This window comes from Sciurus vulgaris, assembly GCF_902686455.1.
Source record: "Sciurus vulgaris genome assembly, chromosome: X".
Lineage (NCBI taxonomy): Eukaryota > Metazoa > Chordata > Mammalia > Rodentia > Sciuridae > Sciurus > Sciurus vulgaris.
In genome coordinates, this window is record NC_136471.1 from 45,324,851 (window position 1) to 45,339,070 (window position 14,220).

General features: G+C 33.7%; 1 protein-coding gene and 1 long non-coding RNA gene across 3 annotated transcripts in view; one reads left to right on the forward strand and one right to left on the reverse strand.

Moving 5' to 3' along the window:
• The window catches only part of LOC306651960 (X-linked interleukin-1 receptor accessory protein-like 2), a 36,208-nt gene extending 26,254 nt beyond the window's left edge, over positions 1 to 9,954 (reverse strand). For both annotated transcript variants that reach the window (XM_079124975.1, XM_079124974.1), the window contains exon 1: positions 9,453 to 9,954. In XM_079124975.1, coding sequence (XP_078981101.1) covers positions 9,453 to 9,523 — 71 coding nt within the window. In that variant the 5' untranslated portion in view covers positions 9,524 to 9,954. The remainder of the gene's footprint in view (positions 1 to 9,452) is intronic.
• The window catches only part of LOC306651963, a 318,748-nt gene that overhangs the window by 255,690 nt on the left and 48,838 nt on the right, over positions 1 to 14,220 (forward strand). The window lies entirely within an intron of this gene.

Here is a 14,220-nt window from a genome sequence, read left to right on the forward strand (position 1 = left end):
GTTTTTTCTAGTAGCAGCAGTATTTTAATTATTTATAAAGATGTTGAATTACCACTAGAATTCACAGTCTACACTCTTGAGCATCTGCCCATATCACCAGTGCTTCTATCATTATAAGAAACCATGGATGCACCTTGCAATCAGATTATGTTCCAATAAACTCATCCTAAGTTGAGAAATTCGTAAGTAGAAAATGCATTGAATACACCAACTTTGTTGGAGCATCCTACCTGAGTGACACAGAATACTATGGAGTTTTCACTTGTTTCCCCTAGGATGATATGAGGATGATATGACTAACTGTGAGCTGTAGCTCAGTACTGCTGCCCGGCACAGAGAGTGCCATACTGTTTATCACTAGTCTGGGAAAAGATCAATATTACAAATTCAAAGTAGTTTCCACCGAATGTGTATCACCACTGTAAAATAAAATTAAAAAAACCATAAGTTGAATCACTGTCTGTATGTATTAGTAAGAAACAGTGTGTTCTTCTAGCCTCTCTGCTAGTATATGTTTATTGCTGCTCCCTGCTCTCTTAAAGATAAAAATCTAAAAGAACTATGGAAAGAAATGATAGAATAGCATTCACATAAGGAACACAGATGCAATGAAATATTAGCAAAATCTTGATTAATGCAATTGTTCAGGACTGGGGATTCTGGCTAATTGAATTTTATGTTCACCTGAAATTTAAAGAGAAAATCCTATTGGTTTCTTAATTGAGGTAAATAATTCTAAAATGTCTAAGTCAAATATTCATTTATTGTAAATGGCCCCATAAACTAAATTAAGTCCTCCTTTGATATCTAAGTATCAAGCAGAGTCTCTGGGTTATTCTGAATTATCCATAATCTGAATCCAATTATTCTGAATTATCCATAATCATCATCCAGGAGTGATGTTTTAGAAAATGAAGTATAGGAGGTATGTTTTAAAGAAGCCTTTTAATTAAACAAAATCACTCTTTTGATGTGTCTTATTTGCTTTATATTTCATTATTAAAGACTTATTAATCAAGGACCACAATCAAGTCCATAGTCTGACAAAATCAAATTTATTGACTCATTGTATTCAGGGAGGGCACACTAGGAACTGTGGATAGAGTAATTCTTGGTTGAAAAAAGGAAGAAATAATCTTTTGCAACAATTATGTTTCAATTATAAGTAGTAGAAAGTGAAGTAGAACTAAATTCTGGATTGGTTGGAGTTTCCGAAGTAGAATCTTAGTAAAGAGGAATTAACTAGGGATTGGATTTTTGTCATGAGATGAAGATGTCTTAGCCAATGGGTATCCCAACTAATAAATGTAAATAGCAAAGCAGGTCTGGGCCTCAGTGGAAGGAAAGCAGTAATCACTCAAGGGACAGGGGTTTCTTATGGCATTTTACAACGGCAACATGACCCTGGGAGAAAGTGTTTTCTGTTAACTTTGCAGTTGGCTTTATCTGTATGTCCTCCCAGCCTGATTAATGTCAGGGCTGCTTATTCTCACTCCCTACTGGTTTTCGCTCTTTCAGTCCTAGGCAGGGACATTCTGGACAATTGAGGATTCTTGCTAGCTGTGTTTGGATGAATTCAATCAAGCCCCACAGGAATTGTAAACTATTCAAGGGCAGCTCTTTCTTAGTATCTAAGCCTCAGTTTATTTATTTGCAAAATAAAGCTAATGCTATTGATTTCCAATTGTTATTTTGAAAATGCAAAATAATTTAGGATGTCAAAATGCTTTCGTGATCTTGTATGTATTTTTAAATTAAGAAATGGAATTATTATTAATATAGTTATTATTTAGTAACTATAGGTTTTTGTCTAGAGAAACTTACAATCCAAGACAAAATAGTTAAAGCTAGGCATCTAGAGTCTAATTATTAAATAAAGAGATAACAAATATGTCTTAGGTATGTTTTAAATATTTTATGCATAGGTAAAGCCTAAAACCCCCTGTGGAACCATGGATATTAGATATTAGATATTACTTCTTCAAAAATGGTTTTTTAAATAACCAGCAATTAAGTCTGACCCTAGGTAAAACCATGCTGCTTGTGAAGTTTGTCTTTTCTTGAAGTTTCCTCAGGACTTACAAAATCCGCATTAGAAAATAGATGTGATAAGATTTGAAATTTATTTAAATCAAAGGCAAAGTTATTGATCAGGTTGCCTTTTTACAATGAATGACCTGAGGATGAGAGAAATGAAGACATTACTTGTTGGAGCTCAGTTTTGGGAAGGCCAAGAGTATGTGGAATGCTTAAGTCACTGAAAAATTATGTGTATTTCCTCAAAAAGGGCCTATCATTTTGCTTCAGGCTGCCTTGGACGCCATTTATTTCCTCTACATAGTCATGAGTGGCAGAAGAGTTAGGTCAATTATAGTCTGTGTATACAATGGTGGTCCCATAATCTTACTTAATTAGTGACATCATGGCCATCTTTGATTGTGTAAGTACATTCTAGAATGTGTCTGCCCAATAATAAAATATCCTATCAGTTCATTTCTTAGAACTTGTTCCCTTCATTAAGTGGTACATGACTGTACTTTGAGGACAAAGTACTTATTCACAGTTCCATATTTTTTAAAGGGAGGGACTATTAATAGGTTATTTTTGGTCTTTAAATACACTCATCTTATTTCAAGAATAAAACCTTTTCACACCTATATCACATTTTCTATTTTTAGAGCATTTTACTCATTGAAGGAGAATATGTTAAGGTAATGTGATAGAACAAAAGACCAGAGAGTGGTGAAAGCAAGAGTAAAGAAACCAAAACTAAAAACAAAGCCTATATTCAATATGTAGCTTTTTAGGAATTGAATATAAATGAAATTATTTGCATTTTAAGAACATTTCCAGAAAAACCTTAAGATAAATTGATTTTTTTCAGGTCACCAATTATAAAATATTTGGTAAAATGATATTTAGTATTGCCCGAGGAAGAAAATACTAGGTATTACAAGGCAATTTGTAAAGTTAGATATACAATTGAAAATTACTCTCTATTGGGACAAAACAATTGTCTCAAAAATCATGCAGTCTCTTTCAACAATCAGATGCAATTCACAGCCCTGCAGGCAATCTCGAAGACTATCATGTCTTGTATAATAGGATTGGTTCAATTTTTTCTGGCATTTTTTAATGGCACTGTGGAATACATATCACACTAGCAAATTCTTATTTTTTTTTAATCTTTAAGCTTGTAAGATTTAATTAAAAGGAAGTTGTGTAGAGGTGTGGAACTGGGGTAGCCTTTCTAGAATGTAACAAAGGCTACTTCTATCCATGAACTCTCTGATGCCACTCTGCAAGCAGTTCCTATTAACTAAACAGAGGTATAGAAATCAGAAAATCCTCTGATGATGGCTGCCACTGGATCTCCTCCACACAATTATTTGACTTCTCTGAATAGACATGGTGAAGTTTACAGAGGGAAGTTTGTTGGAATGCCTTTAAAACTGTAGAAGAAAAAGAACTTGCAAAATTGCAGCTTCTGCAATGACTCACACACACAAAAATTTCCTTCCAATCTCTACAAATTATAACTTCTGGGTTCAGTGGAAGGGTTCTGATGCAGTTGCATGGGACAGGCTGGCAGTTGTGAATAGATGCTACATTTGAGTTCAGATTTCCTTGGGGCTTAATCTCTTAGCAACATCAAAGACATGAGAGGCCTTTGCCAATCTTTGCTTAAAGGGAGATAAAAGGGAATATGTGTGCCCAGTGTGGGGTCTAAGTGCTTTGGCAATGAGCTGCAAATCAGAAGCTGTTAAGGACCTCAGTGGTCAAAATGACCCAGAGAGCAAACAAATAAGAACTCTGAAATGCTTACTGGAATTTAATCTCATATGCTAGTCAAGCTTCATGGAATCTGCTAAATACAGAGGTGGTACTTTTTGAAATCTGAGTGACATTATATCATCAAGCCCTCCGTGAATATCCAAACCTTTCCCCTGAGAGATTTTCAAAAATCCTCTATTCCTCTGGGGCAGTACTAAGAGATTAAAATTTGCAACACATACTTGTAGGATCAAGCTGCAGCCTAGGAAATTGAGAACCTAGGCAGTGGGGCTAGTCTTCCTGCCAGATTCTGTGCCTCTAGGGCACCTACTCCATAAGTACCTGAGAGCTATTTATTTATATCCCTACTTTTTAATATACTTGGCAAAGCAGTTTTAAAAGTTTATTAACATATACTAGTTTTACATAATGATGGAATTCAGTATATTTTATGCATGTGTGCATCATGCCCTGATCAAATCCAATCACCCTCCTCCCACTTACACTTCTCAATGTCTAGTAATCACTATTGAACTTTTTTAGGCAGTAGACTTTTGACATGTATGCACAACATAAGAGCTATGATTCAATTAAAATATAAATCTAATGCAATATCCCTTCTAGAGTCTGAATGTTGGAGCCCCCATTCACATGTTAGAACCTAATACTCAATATGATAAGATTAAGAGGTGAGGCCTTTGGAAATTGGTTAAGTCCTGAAGGCCCCAAATTAATGAATGGGATAAGTGCTCTTATAATAAAATGGGTTCAGGTGAGCTCCATTGTCCTTTCTGCTTATGAGGACACAAAGAAGTCACCATCTATGAGGAACAGGCTCCCACAAGACAACAAATCTTCTGTCTCCTTGATCTTGGACTTTCCAATCTCCAGAAATGTGAGCAACAAATATTACTATTTATAAATTATCCAGTCTACAGTGTTTTAGAGTAACCTGCAGAGACAAAGGAAATTCTGAAGGACAGCCATGCTTTTAGAATTAAATTTTGTTTACAAAAATACCTTTGAGAGGAATCTCCTAATTAAAATCCTCAGTGTTTTGCCTTCAGAAATATTTCCTTTGGAGAAAATGTGTGGACTATGAAAGAATGTAGATATTCTCTTGGTTCTAGTAATAGGATAATTAGTAATTTTTTATTATAAACTACTTGATTTGTTCCAAACTGTCAGACTGTATAAAAATCTTGTATGCTCTTTTCAAGGACATTAGCTTTGAAAGCTAGAAGACAGGCTCTAGTAGTTAACTTTTAGGTTAGCATAAATGGCCATAGCCTGAAGGAATGCTGGAACTCACAAGCTCCCAAATAAATCACAGATCACACAATTAATATTACAAAATGGCCAACTATGTGTTTGTGTTGGCCAGAAATTCCTGCCTCTTCATTTGTATTTCTCCTAAAACGTCTCTAGTTAGTAATTGGGTTGTGTGACATTTTCAAAATAAATTTTCTATAGCTTTTCTCCACTGTAAATATATGATGTTCCTTTTTGTTTTAACCAGAGGTGGGTGTTGGGGAAGGTGGAGGAAGCAGATATAACAAAAATCAAATAAACAATAACATTTTGCAACTCCTGAAAGGTTGACTTCTAAGCACTTACTAACCTGTTGATTCATTTGGCACCTGATACAGTGGCTTGTTCTGGAATTAATTACTTCATATTTTTATGTTTTGTTTCCAGCCAATTCTAATCATTTGCTGCTAGAGAGCAACAGCAGCAGTGTCTCACTTCATCTTTTATAAAATTGTATAACCAATTTAGAATATAGTTAGACATGTTCTTAAAAAAATAATACTGTATAAGCCAATCCCCCAAATACAAAGGCCAAATGTTTTGTTTGATAAGTGCATGCTGATCCATAATTGGGGGAGCAAGGGAAGATTGGAGGGGCTTTGGATAGGGCAGAGGGGAGGGAGGGGAGGGAGAGAAGGGAGGAAGTATGGGAGTGGGAAAGATGGTGGTAAGAGACAGACATTATTACCCTATGCATGTGTATGATTCCACAAATGGTGTAACTCTGTATCCTGTACAACCAGAGAAATGAAAGTTGTGCTCCATTTGTGTACAGTGAGTCAATATGCATTCTGCTGTCATGTAAAACTACTTAGAACAAATTAAAAAAAAAATACTGGAAAAGAAAAAGGAAGGAGACAAAAACTAAGGACATTGTAATTCTAAAAAAGACTTTAGTTTATATTAATGTATCAATTTTAGTTCATTAGTTGTAATAAATGTAGCATAGCAATTTAGAATGTTAACAATCAAAGAAATTAAGTATTAGGTATACATGAAACCTCCAAAATATCTTTACAATTTTCCTGTAAATTAGAAATTATTCTAAAAATCAAGGTTTATTATAGAAAAGAAGAGTTTGAAGGTTCCCAACACATGAAAATGATAAAAGTTTGAGGAAATGGAAATGTTAATTACCTTGTTTAATCATTACACATCGTGTACATGCATCAAAATTGTCATACTGTACTTCATAAATATGTATAAATATTATGTGTGAACTTAAAAAAGGATAACTTACTGAAAAGCCAATTAATGAGTGTCATTGATCAAAATAATTGAAAAAAAAACTAAATTGGCTATAGGTTGCACTAAAAAAAGTTTATTTTTAAAAGAAAGCTAAAATGAACTAAAAAATTAAACATTTACTATATAATTCACCCATTCTATGTCCAGATATTTAGCCAAGAAAAATATAAATATATATATATGCATTGAAAGATATGTATCTGAGTGTTCAAAGCAACTTTATTTGTAATAGTATCAAACTGAATATAAATCAAATGTCTATCAATAGGTGAATGGATAACTAAACTTACATATCCATAGAACAATGCTCATCAATAATAAGGAATAAACTATTGGTACATAGAGCAAGGTGGTTAAAAATTGAAATAATTAAATTACCTGGACCAAAAAAAAAGTTAACTATTACATGATTCTGTTTAAAAAGATAGAACACCAGAAATTTCAGATCATTTATTGTGACAGGAAGTTTAGCATTGTGGGGAGAATTTCAAAGGGGCACCAGGAAATGTGGGTGTGATAGCTTCACAATGATAATGACTTCACAAGCATACACATGTATCTATCACTCTGTATGGATTGTGTACTTTAAATTTGTGGGGTTTTTTTAATTGTATTCCAATTAAACCCAATAAAATTGTTTTTCTTTTTTAAAAATCCACTTAGTCATGTGGATTAGTCAAGAAAAGGGAAATACTTACTTTATGTTCATATAATTACTACCCTTGATAGAAAAACATAGCTTTGAGTTTTGGTAGTAGAAATTCTGCAACTAACTAATCATGTACCCTTTTGGGGATCAGTCTCTTTCTCAGAAAAGACTGAAGTATGACCTTCAAGGTCATTTATAGGTAGATATATTGATAATAATCCTAAACGTGTACCTTCTAAAATGATTTAATAGAAATTTAGTAGGATTAATTTCAAATCTATTTTAACTTGATTGCCTAATAAAGTCATAATAATTAGGAAACAATGTTTGTATTGGAATTATCCTAAAGAATTATTTGTAATACATCAATTTTTCTGAAAATCTACTTTATACTAGACAGAATTTAAAAAAAAATGATTCACATAATATACAATTTATCTATTGGAAGTGTATAATTCATTAACTATTTAGAATATTCACAAATATGCACAACCATCACCATGGTCAATTTTATAACATTTTCATCAATGGAAGAAAGAGAGAAAGATAGGAAGGAAGGAAGGAAGGAAGGAAGGAAAGAAGGAAGGAAGGAAGGAAGGAAGGAAGGAAGGAAGAAAACCAGCTAGCCAGCTAGTTTCTGACTGCAAAACAGGTTTTTTATTTTTTTTGGGGGGGGGAGTGCTAAAAATGTTCTGGAACTATGTAGTGGTAGTGGTTGCACAAAATTATGAATGTACTAAATGCCAGTGAATTTTAAAATGATATATTTTTCATTAAATTGTATTTTATGACATACATAAAAATGCACCCATACAATTTAGCTATCACCCTCCTATCACTCCATCCTTCCCTACCAGTCCTAAATAATCAGCGTTCTACTTTCTGTCTCTAAGGATTTGTCTATTCTGAAACATTTTACATAAATCATATTAATGTATTTTTTCCACTGGTTTATTTTACTGAGAAAAATATTTTCAATGTCTATTCATAGTGTAGTGTGTATCAGCCCCACAAATTTTTTTCATGTCAAATAATAATTCTTGGTATGAATATACCACATTTTGTTTATCCATTTATTAGGTGATAGCCATTTACATTGGTTGCACGTTTTATGTATTATGAATCACGCTACTGTTAACATTCATGGACATGTTTTTTGTGAGGATATATGTTTTGATTTCTCTTGGTTACATAACTAGGAGATGTATTATTGCCTCAATTTACGATCATATGCTTATCTGTTTGAGGACATATGAGACTGTTTTTCAAAGTGGTTGCACTGTTTTGCATTTTAACCTGCATTACTTAAGGTTTCCAATTTCTCCACATCTTCACCAATGTTTTATTTAAAGTAATTGTTTTATTAAAGCCGTGCTAGTAAATATAAAGTGATATCATATGACTCTTCTGATTTGAATTTCCCTGATGACTAATGACATTGAATATTTTTTCATGTATATTTTTTCTAGAAATATGCTCCTATAGTCAATATTTGGCATAAGCTCTTGGAATTCATGGACCATCAGAGTGGGTGGACACATGGTGAATAATTGTCATGGAAGAAATTATAAATTGTATTTAATTATAGTAAATATTATAAAGTATACTTGTTTCATTTACACTGTTATATATTCAGTAAGAAAACTGAAGGACTATATATTAATATGCACTGAAATAATAGATTAGTTTCTAGTACATGACTATTGATTGGTGTTTTAGAAAATGTTGCCCTATCCCTACCAGTAAGGGGAACATTCACTACAAATCACTATTTGAGAAATCAGTAGGAAACACCACAGATTGAGTGAGTGAAGAAAAATTTCCTATCCCTGTTTTGTAAAAAAAAATAAGAAGGTACTAGTTAGAATGAGAAAAAACAATTGCATCGAATTGATACCCATACATAAGGAAGGTATCTGTATAAGAGGAGAGTGAAAAAGATCTAGAGAGATGCTAACCTGAAGCATCAGTCACTTTCACGATGAGCAAATGATGCGGGGAAAAATAAACACTATTCAAAAAGAGTCAACAGTTATTTTGGCAGTGTATCAGTGTACTACTGTCATCACAGCTTTACACTTGTGACATATGAAGGTTGTCTGTTCCCAAGAAAGTAAGTGAACATTTTTCCAATATATTGAGAAGTCACCTGAAAAATTTTGGACCTTTGTAGTAACTGGATGGAGTAACAGTAGTCTCAGCTTGGGAAACTCAAAGGAGTTTTCTTAGGTGGCTTTGAGAGGATCACTATACTCTGATGACTTATTCTTAGAACTTGAGTAAACCCACCTTATTGCAGCTTAAAAAGTTTCATTTCTTTAGATAGTTACCCTTTGTTTCTCCACCAGATCAGCTTTTAGATAATGGAATGATTTGAAGTTCCAACTAAAATCCTAGGCAGAATCCCTTCTAGGATATTTTATTTTTTTAACTGCAAAGAGAGCAAAGAAAAATAAGCAAAGTTCTATACCTTATTTCTCCTTCTCTAATGTGACCTGCCAGTTCTTCAATAAACTTCTCTCCTTTCATCCAGTAGATCATTGGCCCAGACTCTCCACTGAATCCAAAGAATGCTTTGCAAGGGATATTCAGAGGCTTACCTGAGAATGAGAAAAAAAGTGAGCAAATTGACTACTGGTTATCATTAGGGGTCAAGGATGAGCCCTTTAACAGTTGAAGGAAAACTCAGAGATGACATGTTTCAACTCTTCTTATAATCATCTTATCATTGTACCGGAAAAATATTAAATTTTATGAAGACTTCTGGGAAATTTAAATATTCATGCTATTATATAAATAAAAATAAAGAATGTTACTCAGGATTTTAACCTTATTTTTATGATTTTCTTCTGAATAACTAACATGAAAGAATCAAATGGAAATAATCCCTTGTTATTTTTTATTTTTTGAGACAATTAAGTACTGCTAGTTGGACTTGCCTTTGAAGCTAACATTAATCAGAAGTATGAGTTAATACTTGACTGGTTAATAAGGCATATCACAAATGATTATCCCCACTATTATTAAGATTGCGCTGGAAAAATATGTTTACTCTGAATATCATCTTTTTTAAAGAAAAACTGAATAATATAAACAGTGACGGTTAAGTTTCAATATCAACTTGAATGGATTAAGGGATACATAGATTGCTGGTAAAACATTATTTCTGGATATGTCTGTGATGATGTTTCTAAAACAGATTGGCATTTGAGCTGGTAGGCTGAGTGGGCACTATCCTGTCTGTTGGAGTGCTGGATAGAATTAAAAGGCAGAGGAAAGGAATATTGACTCTCTCTATTGGAATTGGGGCACTTATCTTTTCCTGACTTTCAGCATCGGGAGTCCAAGTTGGGCTTTGGACTTGGGTACTAGCACCAGCAGCTTCCTATAGTTCCTGGGGCTTCAGTTTTGGAAACTGAAGCTACACCCTCAGCTCCCCTCATTCTGGGGCTGAGGCATGGTACTCCCTGGCTCTCCAGCTTAAAATAGCCTATTGTGGGACTTCTTAGCTTCCACAGGCACATGATCTAATTTATCTAATAAATCCTCTATCTATCTACCTATCTATCATCTATCACATGATTTATCATTTCTACATCTCTGGAGAACCCTTAGTTTTACACAAACCAAAGGAAATTTGGGGAATTAAATATATATTTATAAAGGTACATAGAAGAAAAAAATTTTATCATATATATTCTTTGCATCACTCACTTTGTTTAAATGATTCTAGGCAATATTTCAGTATTTTTATTATGAATCATAATTATATAAAATGCCTTAAGTTCTCATCAAATAAGCAATTGTATTACAATTATAGAACAGTATGGAAAGAGTGGTATAGAGAGCACAATCCTGATAGTTTTGACATAGGAATTCCCAAATTCATAAATCATTTTAGAGTGTATCACTTGCTCCATAAAATGCACTTTTTCCTTGGTTAAAGTACTAGATAAAGCAATGTAAAACTATTTTTTTCCCTGTGGAGTTCATGGTAATTTGCTAGCATCATTATTTTAAACTATGAACAAATTCTCCATTGTACATTTCAATTAATTACAAACTTCCATGTTCTAAAAGTGATTCCTTTCTGAAACCAAATATCTTTAATGATCAAAACTAGCAGGCCCATTTGCTCAAGGAAACAATTTAATTCGAGTTAGGGTCTACAGTATGATAAAGTGAAAATTAAGAAAACTGTAGTTACCTGGTTACTGGGTGGTAGACTGAGCTTACTCATAATAAGTGATTTGTTGCTAAATAATAGTTCTATTACATTGAAAATTTATCCCTCAGCAAAATAACATGTCCTAGAAATTTTGATCATATGAGAGTTGCCAAATTCTTCCTTGTCAAGAGACTGTCTATATGTTTGACACAAATTTAAAATAAGATTATGTGAAATGTGCCTTCACATAAGGTTGTGTGAAAACCACATGGTCTTGTATAGTGGAAAATGCACTGGACTAAGTGTCAGAAAACTTAAATCTTAGCTTTGGATCTAATATGGACAAACAAACTGGCCCTGGGCAGATTACCTAACTTTAAGTAAACTGATTTCTCATATATGTAATGGGGATGGTAATAAAACTTAGAGGTTCAGACAGGACAATATATGCAAAAGTGCTTGCTGAACTGCTGAACTCAAAAGCCTCACTGAAACGTTGCATTGGGTTGTTTTCCTTCTGAGGCTTGGTCATTTGAGTAGAACTCAAATATAAGCATAATCCAATGTGGATACTGAGATAAATACACATTCATTTTTACCCTGTCAATCTCATGTGTTTCTTTCATGAGTGCCTATGGGGCAATATCCTTCTCATAACAACAGTCTGTAAAATTTTCTTGGATTCTAGAGTATGCATGATTCACCCTATCAGTCCCTTAGTTCTCTAAATCTGAAGACAGGATTTTTTTCCCAATGCTTTGCTGCCCTTTATTCTTTTGAAATTGAATGCATTAAGAAATATCAAACCAGATGGTAGACAATCCAGAGATTTTTTTTTTTGATACTGAGGATGGAACTCAGGGGCGCTTAACACCTGAGCCACATCCCCAGCCCTTTTTAATTTTTTTTTATTTTGAGAGAGTGTGTTGTTAAGTTGCTGAGGGCCTCTGTAAGTAACTGAGGCTGGCTTTGAACTGGTGATCCTCCTGCCTCATCCTCCTGAGTCGCTAGGATTACAGGCATGCACCACCATATCCAGCTGAATCTAGAAATTTTGATAAACATTATTATAAGGGATCCCAGTGGCTGAAACTACCCATATACACATTTTTTTTTGTTGTCATTCCTTTGAGCTATGTTGAAAGTGCATATAAATAAAATCTTTTAGTGATTCCTAACATGTCAGTGATTGGGACTGGTTTGATTTGAATGGAGAAAGACAATTATAAGGCAATGTGCAAAAAGGGTTGTTCTTGAGGTAGTCCATCAAAACTGAAAATGTCTACCCTTTCCTTGGCACTACACATAAGATACTGACTATTGCAGCAATTTCTACTGAATGTTTGTACTCTCCCATCAGATGGGTTCTTCTTAAATAAACACAATAGACAGATATTTCAGCAGTCCAGTTTCTACAAACACTGAATAAATATCCTGAAGCCTTTTATCAATAGCCAAAACCAGGAAAACCATCAAACCATCATATGCAACACTCTGAGAAGAATACCAAACTAATAAGCTCTTGTGTCAGGTAGTGATATTCAATGTGTGCCAAGGGGTGGGCATCTCCTCTTCCAAAAGGCATGAGAAGGATCTCTGTATTGATTGAGTAAATAACCTGAAATGGAATTTCTCCAAGCATTTCTAAAATCTGGCCTATGTGCCAACTCCTATCTACCATTGTCATTTCTTAGCTACTGTATTGTTTTGCCTGAAGAAAATTTTCAAATTCATTCTGATATGCCCAAGTAGTATAGAAGGTCAATTTACTTTTGCAGGTTGAAGACTACTATGGTAAAAAGAATTTTGTGAGTTGTTACATCAGTAATGAGGAAAGTTAGGTGCGATGTCAAGTGACCTACATGGAGTAGATTAACTCTTCACTGCCTCAACATTTCCCTAATTTCCTTCCTCAGAGAGCGATCTGAGTATCTACATTGTGAGAAGTGTGCCTATAATATCTAAAATCTCAACAGGCTTAAGTTTTAGCAACCATGACTTTGCTACTCATTTGTCTTATAAACAGATAAACACTACTATTGATGTGTTCAAGAGGAACACATTCTGGGGAGAGACTTTAAGCACTTAAGCCTTACCGAATTTTCTTTGGTGTTATTAGCCTAGACTTTTACAAACAAGATCATGAGGTGAGAAAGTAGTATTATGAATGTTCTGATAGTGGTGGTGGTAGTAGAGTTTGTTGCCTCTCTGAGTGAATATAAGTGTGAATGTAGGTGGAGTTAAAAAGGGAGTAGGAGTTGGAGAGAAATAAGATGCACATCATGTAATTTCTACCATTTCTAGATTATACATATATGTACAAATATATATACATACATACATAAGTTATAGAACTTATGCATATAACATCCCTGAGTTAATTACAAATTTTATTGATATAAAGGATACATATAATGCAGTTTATAAATAATAATACAACTATAATGTTTTTCTTATAAGTATACTGTAGTAAATTGATTCTCACAGAATGCTTTCATTTATTTTTGTGGAAACTCTGTTTGCAGATGAAAAAGCAGTGCAGTTCCAATATGTATATTTGTCAATATTAACATTGAGATTAACAAGAAAGGTCAAAGTACAATAGATGCATTTCACTACTTTGCTCATTCTTCTGTTATATGAATGATTTACTTTGATGGATAACAATTTATTTTGCATTTCAAATCTGTAGAATGCTCTTAAGGTAATTTTTAAAAAGTTGAGAGTGAATTATCTGATGGAGAGAATTGCAGGTAAGTGTGAAAAGATAAAATCTATTTTATTTTGAACACATCTTAATTTCTTCCTCTACTAGGACTTCCTAAAAATTTCTGAAGGGCAACAATTTTGTTTTCAATCTGGCTCTGCCACTCATGGGCTATGAATTTTGTAAAGGCCACAGATAACCATCAATACCCTTTTCTTGCAACACAGCTTTTCTCCCTTTGTTTTTCTCTTAAACAATTTCCATCTCTTTAAAATTATCCTATAATCTCTACTTCTCAGGATGCAATTTTCTTCCATTGTGTCAGGCAAAGCACTACCATGATGGAGAACTTTTTTGTGAGGT